The 23,783-nt window shown below is 38.6% G+C and overlaps 1 protein-coding gene across 1 annotated transcript in view; it reads left to right on the forward strand.

Moving 5' to 3' along the window:
• The window catches only part of LOC138761608 (protein FAM117B-like), a 210,142-nt gene that overhangs the window by 99,777 nt on the left and 86,582 nt on the right, over nucleotides 1-23,783 (forward strand). Inside the window, exon 4 of the mRNA XM_069933999.1 lies at nucleotides 75-188. Within this exon, the coding sequence (XP_069790100.1) occupies nucleotides 75-188 (114 nt within the window). The remainder of the gene's footprint in view (nucleotides 1-74; nucleotides 189-23,783) is intronic.

A 23,783-nucleotide genomic window follows, 5' to 3' on the forward strand; every position in this document is an offset into this window, starting at 1 on the left:
ATTAAGACGATTTGAAAGAATTTGCCTTCCAATATTTAATTCTTGTTGAATATCATTGACTCTTTCTTTTCCAGATTGCAAAGTTACGCCAACAGCTTCAACGTAGCAAGCAAAGTAGTCGACACCACAGAGATAAAGAGAGGCAATCTCCTTTCCATGGCAACCATGCAGCTATTAATCAGTCACAGGTAAGATCACAGGGGTGCCAGATATATTAATGTATCAATTCTTAGCATTGAAAGTTCATAGCAGCAGAGAAGATGTCAAGACGCATTTAGAGAGCAGCAAACTGCAAATGGTGGAAACCTGAAGTACAAATCTCATGCTTTAAATACTTAGCAGATCGAGCAGCACTTGTCAATAGAAAGTGAATGTTTCAAACCAGCATGTCATGGAAGATTCATTGACCTGAAACACAAACACTTTCTCTTGCTTTGCATGTTATCTGAGGTAGTGTCAGGCCTTTTGTTTTTGAGTATTTCTAAGGATTAGGTGGTGAGTTATTTTTCTCTCTGATTTCATTACCATTTATCTTTAAGATGTTTCATCTACTTTGCATCCCACATCCTCCTCCCATCTTTCTCTTTCTCTCATCTTTAGATATTTAGCTTCCTAATTTCTCCATTGTCTCTGGTTTGCCCAATGGACTAAGAGTTGAAAAGTTGTAGATATTGCACTGAGAAGCAGAGGTGAGATTTAAATGGTTCGATGCCAAGTTGTGTTATTGCATAAAAGCAAATCATTTTAGCTGGGAAGTCTTTGACTTGCAGATGGGGCAGGTGCAGCTTAATTGGGATTTACATTGTTAACCTTGTACTTAAAACAAAAAGTTGGGGGTTGAGATTTTTTTTAAGTGTTATTTGAGATTTTCTTTTGCTTGTTCATAGGAATTGTATTAAACTTTGCTACTTGATTTTGACTTGCATTCAATCAAGTGATGAGTCATTGCATTCAGATCTCATTTAATCCATTTTCATTTACCATGTAATTTCTTCTATCTATGCATGGAATATTGTAGCCTATTCTCAATTGCTTGCTTTAAATTTGGATAAATTCTAGTTAATTTAGAGGTACAAATGTAACCAGCTAGAAATGAAAATGAGGATATTGTCCTTTTTTAATATCTATTTTGAGTTCCAGTATTCATTGTTATAGGATTAATGGAATAATTTAAAAAATGGGTCACAAGAGAATTTCTTCTCTATTGAAGAAAATGTTCTAAAAGTCCATACATATTTGCGTGAGATTATTTCATTAGACTAATTGTACATGCCACATTTTTCATTCCTTTGAATCCCTCTCTTCCATCAACACTTCCCATTGTCCCAGAAAAGCAACCAACATAGTAAAGAACCTGAAATGGAAGCACTCTAGCCACTCTCTCTTCTCCCACCATCTGTTGGTAAGAATGTTCCTTAGTGTGTGATCATGAAGCACCAGTTTCAAAGATAGTTTCTTTCCTGCTGTTATCAGGTTCCTGGACAATCCTAATGCTAGTAAAGTATTCCCTTTATTTCATTCTAATTGATGTAACTGCACATTATATGTATTTTTATTGCACTATGCATGGGTTAATGAGCATAAATGTCTCACTATGCTTCAGTATACATGACAACTTGAATATTTACTCGCTGAGTGGTTCTGATCTGGAATGGTGCTTGTAAGGGTGGCAGAGAAAGGTAGCTATGGTCTTCAAAAGAAAATGGAGGTAAGAAAGGCACAGGAAATAACTGAATTATTAAGCTCAGTAGACCAAAGGGCTTCCTGTGCAGGAAGGTTTCCATGAATTGGGTTGAATATTTGATTCAGTGAAATAAGATAGAACAGAGCATTAACTGTGATATGATGGTCACCTGTCTAACCAGGGAGAATTATGCAGCATAACAGGGCTTCCCAAACTTTTTAGCTTGCGGAACCCTTTTGACCACCATCACTGACCTTCCAGAAGTGGGTTTGCAACCTGTCCCCAGCTGTCCACAGGCCGGATCTTTCAATGACTATCCACCTCAGCGCCAGCTTCCCACAGGTAGAGCTCCTTATGCCTCCAATGTGAGTTTTCATCCTGGCCCCTGTTGGCCACAGGCCCAAGTTTCCAACACCTCCATCGTTACCCTGTCCCTGGCGACCAGGTGCTGGAGCCACTGTTGCCTCTGCCAGTGACCCCAACTGCAAACATTCTATAGCCCTCAACACCTCAATCGATGCAGGTCCAAATCCTGAACAACACCATTCCAGAGTCACCCAGACTCTTATCACCAGTTCCTATATCAACCTCAGCAAGAGAGGGGGGAGGAGGGAGTGAAAGGAGGGCAACGAGTGAGAGGGAGGGTGTGAGCGAGAAGGAAGGGGAGAGAGTGAGCAAGAGGGAGGGGGTAACACAAACACCACAGAGAGTCAGCAAAAGCCATTCCTGTTGTACTGTAAACGTGGAATATCTTTCAGTTTAAATTTTAAAAATGTGAGCACCCTCGCGCCAAATGAAATCCGAGTCTCATTGGTTGAAAATTGTGACTTGAGGCCTGACGTCTGCGCTGCTGATGTCATGCCTCAAGACACCATTTTGTTAGGGTCAAGGGAACTTGTTGTTGCCATTTCAGAAACAGAGATAGTGCCACTCCCGCTGCCACATGCACTGGGGTAATTTTGGTAAAAACAGTGCCTCGAAAAGAAAGCAATCCGTATGGCCTGTGGCTAGTGATTCCAGCTCTTGCATGAACTGGGATGGACTACGGTCCCCCAGTTCTTGCATATTCAAAATCCTCATAGCCCGTTCATGACAAGAAAGCTCAATGATTCCAGCAAAAAATTCCAGAATTTAGTGTACTTCTGGTCCACTGGCAGGTTATTGATGAATGAACTCACCCTTGCTGCGGTCGTAGCGTATAATGCACTCACAATGTGCCAATATCTCGTGTCCTCAGATGTAACGTTCCGAAGCACAAATTGCGCTTTGGCCAACTGCAGCCAGCTACGTGGCTGATCCAACCAGAACTGCTACTACATTAATCACCACCGGTGCTGCAGCCAGCAAGGCTGCGTCGACCTCCACCTTCGAAGTCGTCAGTTGCTTGTCCATGTCAGACATGTGGAACTCAATGTAGCTGAGGCCCATCCGGGTCACCAAATTATGTAATGGCCTATCTGACGGCACTACCTTACGCAAGTGGCAATAAATGACACTGGAGACAGTATAGTCAGGAATCGGTACCTTCAGTGTGCTTAACCACAGCTTTTATAGTTCCCTCTGCGCGTTTCACGCTGAGCCTTCTGGGATGCGGTAGTGACGTCACTTTCCAGCCTCGGGTATCGGGTGCCATAAAAAGTGCGGGCTCTTATTTGCTCACTTTTCCTAATTGCCGGTGCCTGGCTTGTAGCTGGAGGACTGGGATATCGATGCGTTCTGATAATGCGCTTGCTAAACTGCTGTGACTGCGCACGATTCTGTTGTCCGCGTGGGGCTCCTGCTACACCACTCATTTCTTCCACGGACCCCCTACGCCTTTCTCTGGAATCCAGTTTAGGAAATACTTCATTGTAATCAACACCTTTGTTCACTCAATGTTAAATGAGAATTAATTTACTAAATTGCTTGAGATCAGCTTGATTTGTGATGCTTAGCAGGTTTGATTGTTATGGGTTTGAAACTAAAAGACGAAAAGTGATGCATATCTGATCAGAAGTACTCATGGTGAAGTAAGTGGGGTTAACAGGCAAGCTCATTGACCTTTCATCATTAAGATTAAAGGACAACAGAAGGTGCTTCCATTTCAGGCTTTTTATGTGTGGGGAGACAAAGATACATCAATTCCACTGCATCCTGACAAATAAAAAGTAGAGGACACCCTAGAGGAGAGGGAGTAAATAAAAGGAGAATGACCAGTGGTAGGGACTGAAGATGTGGGGAGAAGGAATGAAGTATTGGACTGGAGTGGCAGTCAGTCTTTGCTTTGGAAATAAGGGAAATCGGTGATTACAAAATATAGGGAATAGAAAAGAAGCACCCAGTAGATCAAGAAGCAACTGAGGGTAGAGCAGAGTTAACATTTCAGAACAGACATCTTTCATTGGGACTGAGAAAAGTTAGAAGTTGCATTGCAAAGAAAGTTGAAAGGAGAGAGAATATGGGAACCTAAAGAGACTGAACAACACAAATAATGGCATTGCCATCTGAAAGTATGGTCAGGATATTTTTGGAGGAAATGTAAAATGATGAAAGCAGATTATGAATAGTGCAGATTAATGGAGAGATCCAAAATAAGTAGTAATGGAATTTGAAAGAAGTAATAAACAGTGTTTAAAAACTTGCATGTAATAGAGGTTTTACGGCATGGCAATTTTTTTAAATTTAATTTTTTATTTTTCACACCATAAACCACATTGACCATGATACATATATTTTCCTTTTCAAATATGTAGTGTAATTTTCTCCCCCCACTCCCATCCCACCCTCCCTACCTCCCCCCCCATCCATTTAAAGTACAAAATCTAAGATACATTAAACCAGTCAAACAATGTTGTCATTCAATAAAAATAAACAAGAAATTCCACTGAGTCAATTCTTTTCATTTCCTTCTCCTTTCGTTAATTTAGGTAGTGAATGTCCCCGGTAGGTTTTCTCTATTGTGCTTCATGTAAGGCTCCCATATTTGTTCAAATATTAAAATATTATTTCTTAAACTATATGTTATTTTTTCTAATGGAATACATTTATTCATTTCTATATGCCATTGTTGTATTTTCAAATTATCTTCCAATTTCCAGGTTGACATAATACATTTTTTTTGCTACGGCTAGAGCTATCTTAACAAATCTTTTTTGTGCACCATCCAAATCAAGTCCAAATTCTTTGTTTTTTATGTTACTTAGGAGGAAGATCTCTGGATTTTTTGGTATATTGTTTTCTGTAATTTTATTTAATATCTGGTTTAGATCTTCCCAAAATTTTTCTACTTTCTCACATGTCCAGATTGCATGAATTGTTGTTCCCATTTCTTTTTTACATCGAAAATATCTGTCAGATACTGTTGGATCCCATTTATTTAACTTTTGAGGTGTAATGTATAGCCTGTGTATCCAGTTATATTGTATCATACGTAACCTCGTATTTATTGTATTTCTCATCGTTCCAGAACATAACTTCTCCCATGTTTCCTTTTTTATCTTTATATTTAAATCTTGTTCCCATTTTTGTTTAGTTTTACCATTTGTTTCCTCATTCTCCTTTTCTTGCAGTTTAATAGACATATTTGTTATAAATCTTTTGATTATCATTGTATCTGTAATCACATATTCAAAGTTACTTCCCTCTGGTAACCTCAGACTGTTTCCTAATTTGTCCTTCAAGTAGGATCTCAATTGGTAATATGCCAGCACTGTATCTTGAGTTATATTGTATTTATCTTTCATTTGTTCAAAGGATAATAATCTATTTCCTGAAAAAGAATTTTCTATTCTTTTGATCCCTTTTTTCTCCCATTCTCTAAAGGAAAGGTTATCTATTGTAAAAGGGAGTAACTGATTTTGCGTCATTATTAGTTTCGGTAATTGGTTGTTTTATTCCTTTCTACATGAATCTTCTTCCAAATATTGAATAGATGATGTAATACTGGAGAACTCCTACATTGTACCAATTTTTCATCCCATTTATATGATATGTGTTCAGGTATCTTTTCCCCTATTTTATCTAGCTCTAATGTTTGGTAAAAATCTGATAGGTATCTTAATTGTGCGGCTCTATAATAATTTTTAAAGTTTGGCAGTTGTAAGCCTCCTTGTTTATACCATTCTGTTAATTTATCTAGTGCTATCCTGGGTTTCCCCCCTTTCCATAAAAATTTCCTTATTATTTTCTTTAACTCCTTGAAGAATTTCTCTGTCAAGTGTATTGGCAATGCCTGAAATAGGTATAATATCCTTGGGGAAATGTTCATTTTAATACAGTTTATCCTTCCTATTAGTGTTAATGGTAAATCTTTCCAATGCTCTAAATCTTCCTGTATTTTTTTCATTAGTGGATAATAGTTAAGTTTATATAGATGGCCAAGATTTTTATTTATTTGTATACCTAGGTATCTTATTGCTTGCATTTGCCATCTGAATGGTGATTCCTTCTTAAATTTTGAGAAATCCGCATTATTCATTGGCATTGCTTCACTTTTATTGACGTTAATCTTGTAACCCGACACTTCTCCATATTCCTTCAATTTCTTATATAATTCTTTTATTGATAGTTCTGGCTCTGTTAAGTATACTATAACATCATCCGCAAATAAACTGATTTTATATTCCTTGTCTTTTATTTTTATCCCTTTTATATTATTTTCTGTTCTTATCAATTCTGCTAGTGGTTCTATAGCTAACGCGAACAATAAGGGTGATAGTGGGCATCCCTGCCGTGTTGACCTGCTTAAGTTAAATTGCTTTGATATATATCCATTTACTGTCACTTACGCCAATGGCCCCTTATATAATACTTTAATCCAATTAATATACTTCTCTGGTAAACTGAATTTTTGCAATACTTTGAATAAATAATTCCATTCTACTCTGTCAAAGGCCTTCTCTGCGTCTAAAGCAACTGTTACTGTTGGCGCTTTACTCCCTTCTACTGCATGAATTAAGTTAATAAATTTACAAATATTGTCTGTTGTGCGTCTTTTTTTAATAAATCCAGTTTGGTCTAGATTTACCATTTTAGGTACATACTCTGCTAAACTTTTTGCTAATAGTTTAGCTATTATCTTATAATCTGTGTTAAGTAATGATATTGGTCTATATGACGCTGGTGCGAGTGGATCTTTCCCTTGCTTTAGTATTACTGTATTTATTGCTGTTTTACATGAATCTGGTAAGCTTTGTGTTTTATCAATCTGGTTGATTACTTCCAGGAGGGGAGGAATTAATAAATCTTTAAATGTTTTATAGAATTCTATTGGGAATCCATCCTCTCCTGGTGTTTTATTATTTGGTAATTTTTTTTATTATCTCTTGTATTTCTACTATTTCAAATGGTTCTATTAATTTATTTTGTTCCTCTATTTGTAATTTTGGTAGTTCAATTTTAGTTAAAAATTCATCTATTTTGCCTTCTTTCCCTTCGTTTTCAGTTTGGTATAATTGTTCATAGAATTCTCTAAAGTTTTCATTGATCACCTTTGGATTATATGTGATTTGTTTGTCTTTTTTCCTTGATGCCAATACCATTTTCTTAGCTTGTTCTGTCTTAAGCTGCCATGCTAGAATTTTGTGCATTTTTTCCCCTAGTTCATAATATTTCTGTTTTGTCTTCATTATGTTCTTCTCCACCTTATATGTTTGTAGTGTTTCATATTTTATTTTTTTATCTGCCAGTTCTCTTTTAGTTGTATCTTCCTTCATTGCTAATTCTTTTTCTATATTTACTATTTCCCTTTCCAACTGCTCTGTTTCCTGATTATAGTCCTTCTTCATCTTGGTTACATAACTTATTATTTGCCCTCTAATGAACGCTTTCATTGCATCCCATAGTATAAACTTATCTTTCACTGATTCCGTATTTATTTCAAAATACATTTTAATTTGTCTTTCAATGAATTCTCTAAAATCCTGCCTTTTAAGTAGCATGGAGTTTAATCTCCATCTATACATTCTTGGAGGGATGTCCTCTAACTATTGTCAATATCAAGGGTGAATGGTCCGATAATATTCTAGCTTTATATTCTGTTTTTCTTACTCTATCTTGCATACGAGCTGATAACAGAAATAGGTCTATTCTTGAGTATGTTTTATGTCTACCCGAATATAATATGAATATTCCTTTTCCTTTGGGTGTTGTTTTCTCCATATATCCAAAAGTTGCATTTCTTCCATCGATTTAATTATAAATTTGGTTACTTTGTTCTTTCTGTTAATTTTTTTCCCAGTTTTGTCCATATTTGAATCCAAATTCAGGCTGAAATCCCCTCCTATTAATATGTTCCCTTGCATATCTGTTATCTTCAAAAAAATATCTTGCATAAACTTTTGATCTTCTTCGTTAGGTGAATATACATTGAGTAAATTCCAAAACTCCGAATATATCTGACATTTTATCATTACATATCTCCCTGCTGGATCTATTATTTCCTCTTCTATTTTAATTAGTACATTTTTACTGATTAATATAGCTACTCCTCTTGCTTTTGAGTTATACGACGCTGCTGTTACATGTCCTACCCAATCTCTCTTTAATTTCTTGTGCTCCAATTCAGTTAAATGTGTTTCTTGCACAAATGCTATATCAATTTTTTCTTTTTTCAATAAATTTAGCAGTTTCTTCCTTTTGATTTGGTTATGTATGCCGTTAATATTTAAAGTCATATAGTTCAGCGTAGCCATTTCATACTTTGTTTATCTTCCCTTTCCGTTTCTCCATCATCACCTTTCCTTCTTATCCATTTCTGCTTTCTTGTTTTGAACACTTTATAAGACAACATTTCTAAAACATCAAACATTTTCCTTATTCTCCTATTTAAAACTTCTTTAACCCCATTCTCCCCTCCCCCTCCTGAGTTGCCCTTTATCCCTTGTCGGGCAACCACATCTCCCCTCTCCATTTGGATTTGCGAATTCACTCGCAAGCGTCAACTGATTTTGCAGTGACCGTAACTCCTCCCCACCCAGCCCCCCCCAGAAAAGATTTCAATTTTCATATGTAACAAAGGTCACTCTTTTAATTCCCTCCTTATTCCCTTATTTCCTTTCCCTCCCTTGTTAATTCTTATCTATACTCTGTATATTTTCCTCTAAATACGGATACATTCATGTATACACACTATATAGATACACACATATACCCCTATAACACATACATATAGTTCGTGGTCATTTTTACTCTCATTACATGTCTTCATCTCTCTGCTTGTTTTGTAGTTGTTCTGCAAATTTCCTTGCTTCCTCTGGATCCGAGAATAGTCTGTTTTGTTGCCCTGGAATAACTATTTTAAGTACCGCTGGGTATTTTAACATAAATTTATATCCTTTTTTCCATAAGATCGTTTTTGCTGTATTGAACTCCTTCCTCTTCTTCAGGAGTTCAAAACTTATGTCTGGATAAAAAAAAAATTTTTTGACCTTTTTATTTCAGTGGCTTTTTGTCTTCTCTTATTTTCTTCATTGCTTTCTCCAATATAGTTTCTCTTGTTGTATATCTTAAGAATTTTACTAAAATGGATCTTGGTTTTTGCTGCGGTTGTGGTTTCGGGGCTAAAGTTCTATGTTACCTCTCTATTTCCATTTCTTCCTGTAATTCTGGTCTTCCTAGGACCCTGGGGATCCAATCTTTTATAAATTCTCTCATAATCTTGCCTTCTTCATCTTCCTTAAGGCCCACTATCTTTATATTATTTCTTCTATTATAGTTTTCTATTATATCTATCTTCTGAGCTAACAGCTCATGTGCCTCTTTAACTTTTTTATTAGATTCTTCTAATTTCTCTTTTAATTCCTCTACTTCCATTTCTACAATTATTTCTCGTTCTTCCATATTTTCCACTCTTTTCCCTATCTCTGACATGACCATTTCTATTTTATTCATTTTTTCTTCTGCATTCTTAATTCTTCGTTTTATCTCATTAAATTCTTGTAATTGCCATTCTTTCACTGATTCCATATATTCTTCAAAAAAAGATAGATCCATTGTCTTGCCTTTCTCTTCTTCCATTTCTTTCTGTTCTTCTTCTTCTTCTTCTTCTTCCTCTGGGTTGACCATCTGTGTTTCCTTGTTTTCTTTTTACCCTCTTTCTTGTTGTCGTTATTGTCTGTGTTCTGCACCTTCTGCTGTGCTGCAGGTGTCTCTCTCAGCTGTGGCGATCGACTCCGCAGCTGTTCCCCCCTCCCGTCAGTGGTTTTTTTTTTCATGCGCACTTTTACTCATCTCTGTGAGCCATTTTTGTAGTCCCGAGCCCAGGACTTCCACTGACCTGAGGGAGCGGGCTTCTCTCTCCGCGGCGGGCCTCTTCGGACAGGTAAGGCCTTCACCTTCTTCTTCCGACGTTCTTTCTTCCTCTTTTCTTCCCGTTGTTTTCGACTTTTCTCTCTTCGCTGCCATTTTCTTCTCACCTCTATTTTTACTTTATTGTAAATTTTAATCTTGTACTTTTGTGCTTTGTGTGTTTTTTTTTAACTTTTCGGGAGAGGGCTGGAAATCCCTGATCGGCCACTACTCCATCACGTGACTCCTCCCTCGGCATGGCAATTGAAATAGATTCAGTAAGACAGTCAAGGACAACGAGAAAATGGTGTTGTATTTACTTAATCTCATTTTTAGAGCTTTTCTGTTTTTGATGTGTTCTGTTTTCTAATTAACCTAAATATTTCTTCACTCATTCATAATCATTGTAAGATATTAATTGTGCCTATGATCTTCATCCTGTATGTGGTTATTCCTGACTAAATCTTTATACCCCCTTGTCATACTTACTACTTTTACCTACCTATTTCCTTCCGTATCCAACCCAAGGGTGGTGGTAGTGGGGTGGGGACGACGTCAGGGTGGATGGAACAGATAAGGGTAGGGGGTTGGAGTCCATGAAGCAAGAGCATTAAGAATTAACAATATAAGAAAATAATTTGTTAAGTTAAAGAACATTGAAAACATAAGATCTTATCCCTGCTTCAATTTGTCAACTGTATATACTTAAATTTGATAAGGGATTGATCCCATGATTTAACAAAAGGAAGTTGTAACTCATTGAGCCAATCCTGATTTGGTTGATATGTACTGCTTTTAGGGTGGTGATCCAAAACTGCACGTGATACTAAAAAAGTGTTCAATGAATAAAGCAAATATAACAGTAAAATTCAATGCAAGTGTCAAGTCATCAATGGATCTGAAAGACCGATCAGAATACCTTGTTAACCGAGATGGAAGTTACAGAAGAGTGAGGATTTTTGGATTTCCCAATATATTTAGGCCCACGAGTACAGAAAGCAAGCACAATTGCTGAGAGAAAATGTTGACTTTGATCTCAGTATTTCTTGTCTGCTCTTCCTACTGTGGACCCCTAACTCTATAGCTGCTGTGTCACAGAGGCTGATGAGGTCCCACTTACACTACTGCCACTAAAAAGGTCATCATCCCACCACCCCTCCTCCCCCAAAACAGTCTCCAGAGCATGATACGTTACTGAGGAGGATGGCCACAGTGGAACCCTGCACTGTCTGTCTTATCCCTTTACCTTTGCTAGTGGTCACCCAACTTCCTGCAGCCTGAATCTTGGGTGTACCCACCTTACCATAACCATTAACGTATATACTTGAGTCACAGTCAAATTTTCTGGACTGTTTTTTTTTATTTTTCACACCATAAATCACATTAGCCATGATATACACTATTTCTTTTTCACACATATACAGTGACTTTTTCTCCCCCCCCCCCCCCTCCTCCCAAGCCACCCCCCCACCCCCCCCTCTCATCCATTTTAGGTATACAATCTAGGTTGCATTAAGCCAGTCAGACAATGTTGTCATTCAACAAAATTACACCAGAAATTCTACTGAGTCCATTCTTTTCTTTCCTTCTCCTTCCATCAACTTAGGTAATGTTTGTCCCCAGTAGGTTTTCGCTATTGTATTTAATGTAAGGCTCCTATACTTGTTCGAATATTTCAATATTATTTCTTAACCTATATGTTATTTTTTCTAATGGAATACATTTATTCATTTAAATTTAGTAGTTTCTTCCTTTTTAATTTGGTTATGTATTCCATTAATATTTAAAGACATATAGTTCAGCGTAGCCCTTTTATATTTTGTTTATCTTCTCTTTCCGTTTTTCCATCATTACCTTTCCTCCTTTTCCATTTCTGTTTTCTTATTTTCAACTCTTTATAAGACAACATTCCTACAACATCCAACATTTTCCTTATTCTCCTATTTCTATCTTATTTATCCCCAATCTCCCCTTCCCCTCCTGAGTTGTCCTTTATCCCTTGTCGGACAACCACATCTCCCCTCTCCATTTGGATTTGCGAATCCACTCGCAAGCGTCAACTGATTTTGCAGTGACCGCTATTTCCCCCCACCCCGCCTCCCCCAGAAAAGATTTCACTTTTCATATGTCACAAAGGTCACTCTTTTAATTCCCTCCTTATTCTCTCTATTCCATTACCTTCCCTTATTAATTCTTGTCTATACTATCTATATTTTCCTCTAAGTACAGATACATTCATGTATGCTCATTGTCTCTATTCACTCTTATACCTCTTTACCCGCATACATATCAATCGTGATCATTTTTACTCTCATTACCCGTCTTCATCCCTCAGTCTATTTTTGTCTTTACCCACATACATATCAATCGTGATCATTTTAACTCTCATTACCCGTCTTCCTCCCTCAGTCTATTTTTGTAATTGTTCTGCAAATTTTCCTGCTTCTTCTGGATCCGAGAATAGTCTGTTTTGTTGTCCTGGAATAAATATTTTCAATACCGCTGGATGCTTTAGTATAAATTTATACCCTTTCTTCCATAAAATCGCCTTTGCTGTATTGAACTCTTTTCTCTTCTTTAGGAGTTCAAAACTTATATCTGGATAAATGAAGATTTTTTGCCCTTTATACTCCAGTGGTTTGTTGCCCTCTCTTACTTTTTCCATTGTCTTCTCCAGTACCTTTTCTCTTGTAGTATATCTTAGGAATTTTACTACAATAGATCTTGGTTTTTGTTGTGGTTGTGGTTTAGAGGCCAATACTCTATGTGCCCTTTCTATTTCCATTTCTTGCTGTAGTTCTGGACATCCTAGGGTCTTAGGGATCCACTCTTTTATAAACTCCCTCATATTCTTGCCTTCTTCATCTTCCTTAAGGCCCACTATCTTTATGTTATTTCTTCTGTTATGGTTTTCCATTGTATCTATTTTTTGAGCTAGTAGTTCTTGTGTCTCTTTAGTTTTTTTATTAGATTTCTCCAATTTCTTTTTTAAGTCTTCTACCTCCATTTCTGCTGCTACTGCCTGCTCTTCCATCTTGTCCATTTTCTTTCCCATTTCTGTTAAGGTCATCTCCATTTTATTTATTTTCTCTTCTGTGTTGTTTATTCTTTTTCTTAAATCCTTAAATTCCTGTGTTTGCCATTCTTTAAATGACTCCATGTATCCTTTAATAAGAGCAAGTATATCCTTTACCTTGCCTTTCTTTTCTTCTTCTATTTCTCTGTACTCTTCCTCTTCTTCTTCCTCTGGGTTGGCCATCTGTTGTTTCTTTGGTGCCCTTTCCTCCTCTTCTTTCTTGTTTCTATTGTCTTCTGTGGTCTCTTCTTGCTGCAGGTGTTCTGCAGCTGTCGTTGCCGGCTGTGGAGATCGACTCCCCAGCTGGTCCCCTCTCCCGTCGGTGTGTTTTTTTTCATTCGCATCGCGCATGTGCGAAGTTTCGCGCATGCGTGGTTGCGCACTTTTACTCGGCTCTGCGAGCCATTTTTGTAGTCCATTATTTACCGACCTGAGGGAGTGGGTTTCTCTCTCCGCAGCGGGCCTCTTCGGACAGGTAAGGCCTTCACCTTTTTCCTCCTTTGTCTTCTCTTCCTCTCTTCTTACCGTTGCTTTCGATTTTTCTTTTTTTGTCGCCATCTTCTTTCCACCTTTATACTCACTTTTCTGTAACTTTTATTTCTGTGCCTTTGTGTTTTCCTTTGTTTTTCCCGACTTTTCTGGAGAGGGCTGGAGTTCACCGTCCGGCCACTACTCCATCACGTGACTCCCTCCTGGACTGTTTTTTAATGTTAAATTTATGGGGTCGACTATTACATGGATACTACTTTTGAAGGACTGAAATTCACACTAGAATCCAAAATACCATATCAGTAGCTTAAGTCTAAATGAATAAAGAACAAAAACACAATGAATTAAAGTAATAATACAGAGCCTGCGCTTCAAACACATGTCAGCCTTGCAAAGGCTAGTGAAGGAGTCGGCGTGGAAGTGATACGGGAAGGTCAAGACCGCAGTAAATATCTCTGTCATCAGAGGCGTCAGGATCTCCAGTCTGTTAGCAGCCAGGACCGGGTGGGAAATCTGCGTTGAAGACGTAGGGAGCTCCGACAGGCAGGTGGCTGGCGCTAAAGTGTGAGTTTGTGACTGAGGCATTGGGAACTCCTGCCTGCAAGCGGCTGGGGCCAAGGCGTATATTGACGACCAAGGCATCAGGAGCTCCAGTCTGCAAGGTGAGAGACTAGGGTCAACTTTTAATGAGATGTATGGAAATTATCAGATTTTTTTTGTCAAAAATAGGGATTCAACATTTACACAAGATTGATTTTTACAAGAGTAAAAGTTTTGGCTTCCCTTATAGTCTGGAGTTAGTCCAACTCCAGCTTTAATTTCATGACGTTGTAAGTAAGGAGCTGCAACGAGATGCACTTCTTACTGATGTAGGGACCAGGAAATTCTCCCTGAAATTCTATATCCTGCAGGATGGGCTTATCTCTTTCCTGACTGCCATCTCCACTGCACTCTCTGAAAACCCAGAAAAAAACTCATCTATTCTAACAGGTCATCTAGCTCAGTCATTTAGCGAAGGCCTCTTAGGCCCAAGCTTCAGCACCTAATCTCAATCACTACTTTGGACAGCTCCAGTGTTGCCTCTCCTAAGATGGCTGCTCCAGAATACTTTTCAAGCTTTTAGAGACTTGACTTTAAACAGGTTGATGTTATTTGCTTTGAAGTGCAAGAACAATGTTTCTGTTTTCATCTATGGACACAAGTGCAATTCTTCTTCTTTGGCTTGGCTTCGCGGACGAAGATTTATGGAGGGGTAATGTCCACGTCAGCTGCAGGCTTGTTTGTGGCTGACAAGTCCGATGCGGGACAGGCAGACACGGTTGCAGCGGTTGCAAGGGAAAATTGGTTGGTTGGGGTTGGGTGTTGGGTTTTTCCTCCTTTGTCTTTTGTCAGTGAGGTGGGCTCTGCGGTCTTCTTCAAAGGAGATTGCTGCCCGCCGAACTGTGAGGCGCCAAGATGCACGGTTTGAGGCGAGATCAGCCCACTGGCAGTGGTCAATGTGGTAGGCACCAAGAGATTTCTTTAGGCAATAGACAATAGGAGCTGGAGTAGGCCCTTCGGCCCATCGAGCCAGCACCGCCATTTTACAGATCATGGCTGATCACTACCATCAGTACCCCTTTCCAGCCTTATCCCCATAACCCTTAACTCCTTTGCCTCTTCTTTGGTGCACCTCTGTCTCGGTGGCCAGTGGAGAGCTTGCCAAATAACACGATCTTGGGAAGGCGATGGTCCTCCATTCTGGAGACGTGACCAACCCAACGCAGTTGGATCTTGAGCAGCGTGGATTCGATGCTGTCGGCCTCTGCCATCTAGAGTACTTCAATGTTGGTGATGAAGTCACTCCATTGAATGTTGAGGATGGAGCGGAAACAACGCTGGTGGAAGCGTTCTAGGAGCCGTAGGTGATGCCGGTAGAGGACCCATGATTTGGAGCCGAACAGCTCTGTATACGCTAATCTTTGTGAGGTTTTTCAGTTGGTTGTTTTTCCAGACTCTTTTGTGTAGTCTTCCAAAGGCGCTATTTGCCTTGGCGAGTCTGTTGTCTATCTTGTTATCGATCCTTGCATCCGATGAAATGGTGCAGCCGAGATAGGTAAACTGGTTGACCGTTTTGAGTTTTGTGTGCCCAATGGAGATGTGGGGGGGCTGGTAGTCATGGTGGGGAGCTGGCTGATGGAGGACCTCAGTTTTCTTCAGGTTGACTTCCAGGCCAAACATTTTGGCAGTTTCCGCAAAACAGGACGTCAAGCGCTGAAGAGCTGGCTCTGAATGGGTAACTAAAGCGGCATCGTCTGCGAAGAATAGTTCACGGACAAGTTGCTCTTGTGTCTTGGTATGAGCTTGCAGGCGCCTCAGATTGAAGCGACTGCCATCCGTGCGGTACCGGATGTAAACAGCATCTTCATTGTTGAGGTCTTTCATGGCTTGTTTCAACATCATGCTGAAGAAGATTGAAAAGAGGGTTGGTGCGAGAACGCAGCCTTGCTTCACGCCATTGTTTATGGAGAAGGGTTCAGAGAGCTCATTTCTGTATCTGACCCGACCTTGTTGGTTTTCGTGCAGTTGTATAACAATGTTGAGGAACTTTGGGGGGCATCCGAGGCGCTCTAGTATTTGCCAAAGCCCTTTCTTACTCACGGTGTCTAAGGCTTTGGTGAGGTCAACAAAGGTGATGTAGAGTCCTTTGTTTTGCTCTCTGCACTTTTCTTGGAGCTTTCTGAGGGCAAAGACCATGTCAGTAGTTCCTCTGTTTGCGCGAAATCCGCACTGTGATTCTGGGAGAACATTTTCGGCGACACTAGGTATTATTCTATTTAGGAGAATCCTAGCGAAGATTTTGCCTGCAATGGAGAGCAGCGTGATTCCCCTGTAGTTTGAGCAGTCTGATTTCTCGCCTTTGTTTTTGTACAGGGTGATGATGATGGCATCACGAAGGTCCTGAGGCAGCTTTCCTTAGTCCCAGCAGACCTTGAAAAACTCATGCAGTTTGGCATGCAGAGTTTTGCCGCCAGCCTTCCAGACCTCTGGGGAGATTCCATCCATACCTGCTGCTTTGCCACTTTTCAGTTGTTCAATTGCCTTATATGTCTCTTCCCGGGTGAGGACCTCATCCAGCTCTAGCCTTCAGGGCTGTTGAGGGAGCTGGAGCAGGGCGGATTCTTGGACTGAGCGGTTGGCACTGAAAAGAGATTGGAAATGTTCTGACCATCGATTGAGGATGGAAATCTTGTCGCTGAGGAGGACTTTGCCGTCTGAGCTGCGCAGCGGGCTTTGGACTTGAGGTGAGGGGCTGTACACAGCCTTTAAAGCCTCGTAAAAACCCCTGAAGTCGCCAATGTTCGCGTTGAGCTGGGTTCGTTTGGCGAGGCTAGTCCACCATTCATTTTGGATCTCCCGGAGTTTGCGCTGAAAATGGCTGCATGTGCGACAGAAGGCTCGTTTCTTCTCTAGCCAGGACAGCTTTGCAAGGTGAGCCTGGTGGGCAGCTCGCTTCTTTGCCAGCAGCTCCTGGATATTCTGGTTGTTTTCTTCGAACCAGTCCTTGTTTTTCCTAGAGGAGAAGCCCAGTATCTCTTCAGTGGATTGCAAAATGGCAGTCTTCAGCTGATCCCAGAGGGTTTCAGGGGACGAGTCCGTGAGGCGGATTGCATCCTTGAGCTTTGCTTTGCAAAGCAAAGTGCAATTAATGGGACCTTTAAAACAGTTGAACCAATATCTCACTTCCCAGACTTTTTTTAAAGCTGTAATATTTTTCACTGTTTTAAAAAACACTGGAATGCTCATCTGCACATGGATTTCATCTGTGACAAAAGATAGACTGTTACGGAAGTCAGTACAGAGCATCATTAAAGCGGTCAAGAGGATCACTGGAGTCTACCTTTCCTCTCTTGGCAACATTCACTGGGAACATTGCTTAAATAGGACTAAAAGAATTATTGAGGATCCCTACCATCCATCACACAGTGTCTTCGACCACAATGGAAGGAGGTACAGGTGCATTAAAATCAGGAATTCCCGGCTGGGAACTTCTTCCCACTGCTCTAAGCTTGATGAACAGTGTTTTGTATCCTTGAGTCCCTTAAAAATGAAACTGGTAAATTATTCCAAAGTATTTACACATTTTTCTTTTATATTGTAATTTTATGTGTATATGTGATTTATTATGTGCTGTGTATTCTGTGTGTGCACCTTGGTCTGGAGTAACGCTGTTTTGTCTGGTCATATATGTACAGCAAGATGATAAACTTGGACTTGAACACTCATGCATAGGATTACCCCTGGAAGAGTTGAGAGCATTTGCTCTGACTAAATTCTTGTTCTTTTGCCTGCTCACACTCCTGCCACCCACCCGCTTGCTTGTGCTCATATCCCTGCACCCAATCGCACTGTCTAATCAACATTCAGGTTTGAATGAACAGCAACTTACTAAATGTAAATTGAGAAAACCAAAGTCACATTGCCTTTGGCTCCTGCTAGCACTGTTATTCAATCCAACCTTTCTGATGTCTTATGTTAAAACAATCTCCACCCTTTTTAATATTATACAGTGGAACCCTGTTATAACGCAATGGTTTGGGTCCAAAAAAACTCACATCACGAAAAAAGTGGGGTTTCAATAAAATTGGGGTTTCAATAAATCATTGTAATTACAGTTCAAATTAAAACACAAATTAATTTTTATTAAACTGTCTATCTGCACTGCTTGTGATAGGCTGACGTTCCCACTACTCGCGGCGGACCCAGGTCCCTGCTACTCGTGACAGCCCCAGGTTCCCACTGCTCGTGGCAACCCCAGGTCCCTGCTGCTCACAGCAGCCCCAAGATCCCACAAGCCCCAAGCACCCGAACTTGCTCCTGGTGGCAGCTCAATGACCCATATCCAAATAGACGTTAAATCGGTGTTCCACTGTACATCTATAATCTTCAACAAACTCTGTTCTTGATATCTCATAGCCTTAATGTCACCAAAAAGAATCTTGGAGAATATTAGTGGCCCACTGCCAGCAGTTTTTTTTGTATCAAACATCATCTGTAGGTCAGAGACCACTTTTGTCTGATTACACTCCTTTGTAACTTTTGAAATTTTCTTTATTCACTACTTTGTCAATTACATTTAATTACATTAATCAGTTACATCATATATTTGAAAAAAAATTAGAATTTTATGGTCTTGTCCATTATAAATAGAAATATATTTCTGTGAATGTGTGGATACTGAAAAAAAGGCTGGTTTTTCTTTTTCATCTATCATGAGACCTTGAATGAGACTTGGTCAAAATCTTACGGAAGCTTCTGATTTGTATTGCAGTTGAATTCTGATAAGCATGCAAGCAAATGGCTGATAATTTAATAAATATCCAGTGGAAAGCAATTGCTGTTGGGTAGTTGTAAGCAATCATTAAGCCTATTTTTTCAAAATAAAACCACTCAGTGTTTGTCAAATCTGTGTGTAGTCCAATAAAAAAATGATCTTGAATTACTCAGGGGCACCATAATCATGTAGGAATGAGCTAGTCATCTTAAATAACATATTGACAGTTTTTAAACTTTTATTTGTTATCATTGTGTGAAAAAATCCTCCGCTGAGAAAGAATAGCATCTTTATTTCTGCTGCATGCAGCATTTTTGCACACCAAGTAACACAAACTTAAAATTGAAGTGCAAATGTGGTTTTCTATTTTGCCACTTCTGTAATATGTCATTAAAAGAACAACTTCAGTTCATGGTATATAATTTGTGCACCGATTACATTCTGTTATGCAGTGATGAGAAAAATGTATTTGTCAAACTCCTGTGTTTGCATAGTTGTTATTTGCACCACAGCAAATTCTAATCAGACACACAATGAAAATCACAGAGTTTAACAAGGTAGGTGATGGATGGATTCTTTTGGTCAAGTATTCCAGCTCAAGGGGTCATCGTCTAAAAGTAAAGGACAAGCCATTTAGGACTGGAATGAGGAGAAATTACTTCATGCAGGACGTGATATATCTTTTAAATTCTCTTCTCTGAAGAACTGTGGGGACCTTGTCTTTATGTGAATTCAAATCAGAAATTTAGATTAGCAGATACAAGAAGAATCCAGAGATAGGAGGATAGGACAAGAAAATAATTTTTCAGGAAGAATGGTCAGGCAGTCTTGAGGGGTTGAATGGTCCAATTCTCCTAGTTCTTATGTAAGAATTACTTTCACTACACATAATAAGTGAATATGAAGCAAAGTGGCCAGTCAGCTTTCAGCATTGACCAGAGGGAGCAGTGAAGAAAAGCAGGCTGGCTCCACTGGAACTGTTAGTGGGAATGTCACTTGACACTTCAGTCACTTGCCCTGTCTTATTTCTTCCGAAGACAGCATCCAGAGTTTAACCCCCTTCACTAGAGCCTTCTGTATATTGTTTCAGGAATATTTCTTAAACACAAATTCCTTTCTTTTTAAAATAGTTTTATTAATATTTTGCCCTATAAACAATTAAACAGTTCAATTATACAATGTGTTACAAAATTTTTTTTAAATTACTAATATTCTCATAATAAGGAAATCCCGGCACAATCATGACAATGGAGTAAAATTTAACAACAAAAAAAAGCCAGAAAGGAGAGAGAAAAAGAATTTCAAAACGCCCTCCTCTAAGCAAGGTTGAAAGTTGACATGTATGAATCAAATTACACCAAATTGGAGAGGGACAGCAATGCCAAAATTCCAGAATAACACTAACTCTTGAGATTATGATAATAGTCTAGAAATGGGCCTCATGTCTTTTGGAACTTGGTATTTGAATCCTTGATGGCATATCTAATTTTTTTCAAGAGTTAAACAAGACATAATATCCCTTAGCCAGTGTGCATGTGTAGGTGGAGTGCTATCTTTTCATTTAATCAAAATTGCATGTCTGGCTAACAATGAAGTAAAAGATAAAATTTGGCTTTGAATTGCTCAGCATCTTGAGGTGATCCAAAAAGAGCAATAAAAACGCAAGAATTTGAATTTTAACTTAAGAATTACTGATAGTGGTTGAAAAGCATATTTCCAAAATTCTTCTAAGCTAGGGCAGGTACAGAACATATGAACTAAAGAGAGATCACCTATTTTACATTGGTCACATAAAGGATTTATGTCTAAATAAAAATGTGGCAATTTAATTTTAGACACTTTGGACCACTTTAAATTGCAGCAAACAATGCTGTTTACAGAGTAAGTAGTATTAATCAAATTAAAAATGGAGTCCTAAACCCCATTGGATAATGAAAGATTCAAATCCTGCTCCCAGGGGTTCTTGATTTTAACTTGGGGGACTAGTCTTAGATCATCCAAATTATCATAAATAAGAGATATTAAGCCTTTGTGTCAAGAACAGTTGCCTCAGGGATTTCAGGAAAATCAGCGATTTAGAGATTGAACAAAGTGTCTAATTTGTAAATATCTAAAAAATGAGTTTTAGGTCAATTAAATTTTATCACCAATTATTCAAAAGATGGAAAATTGTTGCCAATAAAAAGGTCTTTGAAACATTTAATACCCAATCTGTGCCAATCGTTGAAGGCGGTGTCTTGTGAAGAAAGTAGAAAAAGGTGATTGGATATAATAGGGCTGGCAAGAGAAAAACTCTGAAACCCAAAAAACCTTCTAAATTGTGCCCATATTGTCAGAATGTGTTTAATTATTGGGTTATCAGTTAGTAAATATCAAGAAGAGGATAAAGAAGTACTCTTAGCAAAATTTAGTTCCATTTGGGGCAGTCAACTCGATTATCAAATTGTAGCTAAAGAATCAAGTTACATATATTGACTGCCCAATAATAAAATCAAAAATTAGGAAAAGACAAACCATCATTCATTTGAGCTTTTTGAAGATTAACTTGATTTAAGTGGGGCATTTTCCTTGCCATATCGCAGATTAAAGCAAATCAAGTGAAACAAAAAAAATTTAGGAATGAAAATTGGTATAGATTGGAAAAGATACAAAAATTTAGGTAAAATTATTATATTAATAGTTAACATGACCAATCATGGAAATAGATAAAGATCAGAAGCAGAATTTATTGTTATAAGTCACGAAATTTGGTGCTTTGCTGCAGCATCATAGTGCAAACATTCATATTATGAACCATCTTACAACAATAATATAAAAACTTAAAATAAAAATAGTAGTGCATGAAAAGTAAGGGAATGTCTTTTGTTCATTGATTATTCAGGTGACTGTCAATAAGAGTAATTTAATATGATTAAATAAAATAGAGAAATTTTCCTTTAAAAGATATTTATAACTTCTAGTAATTGTAACATCAAGATAAGTAAATTGATCCTTCACAATTTTAAAAGGAAAATTAAAATACTTTAGAAGTAAAAGTTCACTCTTATGCAGATTCAATTTATACCCTGAAAACTGGTTAAATTGAGAAAACAAAGATTATGCTTGGTCAAGAAGTATCTGCATTAGATACAAAAAAACAAAAGATTATCTGCATATAAGGAAACTATGTTCAATGCACTTCATGTAAATCCCTGTAAAAATCTCTGCATTTATGAAGGGCAAATGCTAATGGTTCAAAAAGTAATGGACTTAAAGAATAGCTTTGACAAGTACCTCTTTGAAGATTGAAAGGTTTTGATTGTTGTAGATTAGTAAGAATTGAAGCAGTAGGATGTAAATATAGTAATTTAATACATTTAATAAAACATGGTCCAAAATTATATTTTTCCAGGGTCTCAAATAAATAACCCCACTCCACCTGATCAAAAGCTTTCTCTGCATCAAAAGAAAGAATACATTCAGGGACAGGAGTGGGGCATAAATATAAAATATTCAATAAATTGAGTACAGGGTAGACCCTGACTTACAACAGTAATTAGGACTGAAGGATTGGTTGTATCTCGGAATGGATGTAAGTCGGAATTTTGCCCACACGCACGGAGTACCAAAGTCTTAACAAATCTCTTTCTCATTGTAGATTTTTTGTTGCATTTGACAAACTATAACAGGGACACAGGGCATGTAAGAGCCAAAATGAGCGTTGTTATTTGCGTTCCGGGGTTCATAGGCTGAGCGTGGCCATCTTGGTTCCTGTGCACATGTGTAAGTTTTCATTTGGCGATTGCATGGTGGGCTTGTGTTTTGGAATTCAGTTGGCGCATGCACGGTGGGTTTGCTTATTAGAGTTTGGTTGGTGCATGCACAAGAATTAAGGGCGCAAATTCAATATTGTTAGGGCGCTGAACTCCTGCCCATGCACTAACCAAACTCCAATTCGCGAACCAGCTATGCATGTACTAACCAAATTCCAATACACAAACCCACCATGCATGCACAAACTGAACTCCAATACGCGAACCACTGCGCATGCGCCAACTGAACTCCAATATCTGAACCCATTGCACATATGCCATCCGAAAACTCAAGCATGTGCACAGGAATTAAGATGGCTGTGTCCAGCCTAAGGACCCTGGAATGCTGACTAACAAGGTAAGTATGCACATTTTGGCACTTACGTGCCCTGTATCCCTGTAATAGTTTGTCAAATACACCATAAACCATGTAAATTTTATATTTTTTTAAAATTCGGATGGACATGTTGAGCATGTCATAAATCTGGGAGTACCTATATGTTAAAATAAGAATAACAATTTTTAATAAAGCCAATTTTATTTTTAGAAATGATTGATGGTTAAATATTCTCCAATCTGTGGGCTAATACTTTAGCCAAAATCTTCATATTGTTGCGAACCGCACCAATCCATTATCGAAATGATATCCGTAGTTGCAGGCTCCCGCAGGATCGGGAGTTTCCAATAGCCAGATTGTGCAAAGGGCTCTGGGAGGTGTGCGACTTATGGGGTCAGATGATGGTGATATTGCACCAATTGTGTTTATTTAATCTCCTGTGAAGGTTCCTGTTGGTTCAGCTCACAGACAACTTGTGTTGTGCTTTGTTCACTGAACTACTCGCTACAGTGGTGATCCCAATGGTCCAAAACTACTTTTTGGATCTAGCTATGGATGTGCAGAACACCATTGTGCTCAAGCTATCGGTCTTTTGGACATCACAACCACAGGTTTGGTTCGAGCAGGCCAAGGCCCAGTTTCACCTTGGACATATTGCCGCTAATGCTACTAAATGTTGCTATGTTATTACATCGCTAGATCAAAACACCGGCGTCCACATTGTTGATTTCTTATGCCAGCTTCTAGCCAATGATAAATACGAAACTATCAAAGTTCTTCTTGATTGTACTTTTGGACTTTCCCGCAGTAACAGGGCAGCAAGGCTC

This window comes from Narcine bancroftii, chromosome 4 (genome assembly GCF_036971445.1).
Source record: "Narcine bancroftii isolate sNarBan1 chromosome 4, sNarBan1.hap1, whole genome shotgun sequence".
NCBI lineage: Eukaryota > Metazoa > Chordata > Chondrichthyes > Torpediniformes > Narcinidae > Narcine > Narcine bancroftii.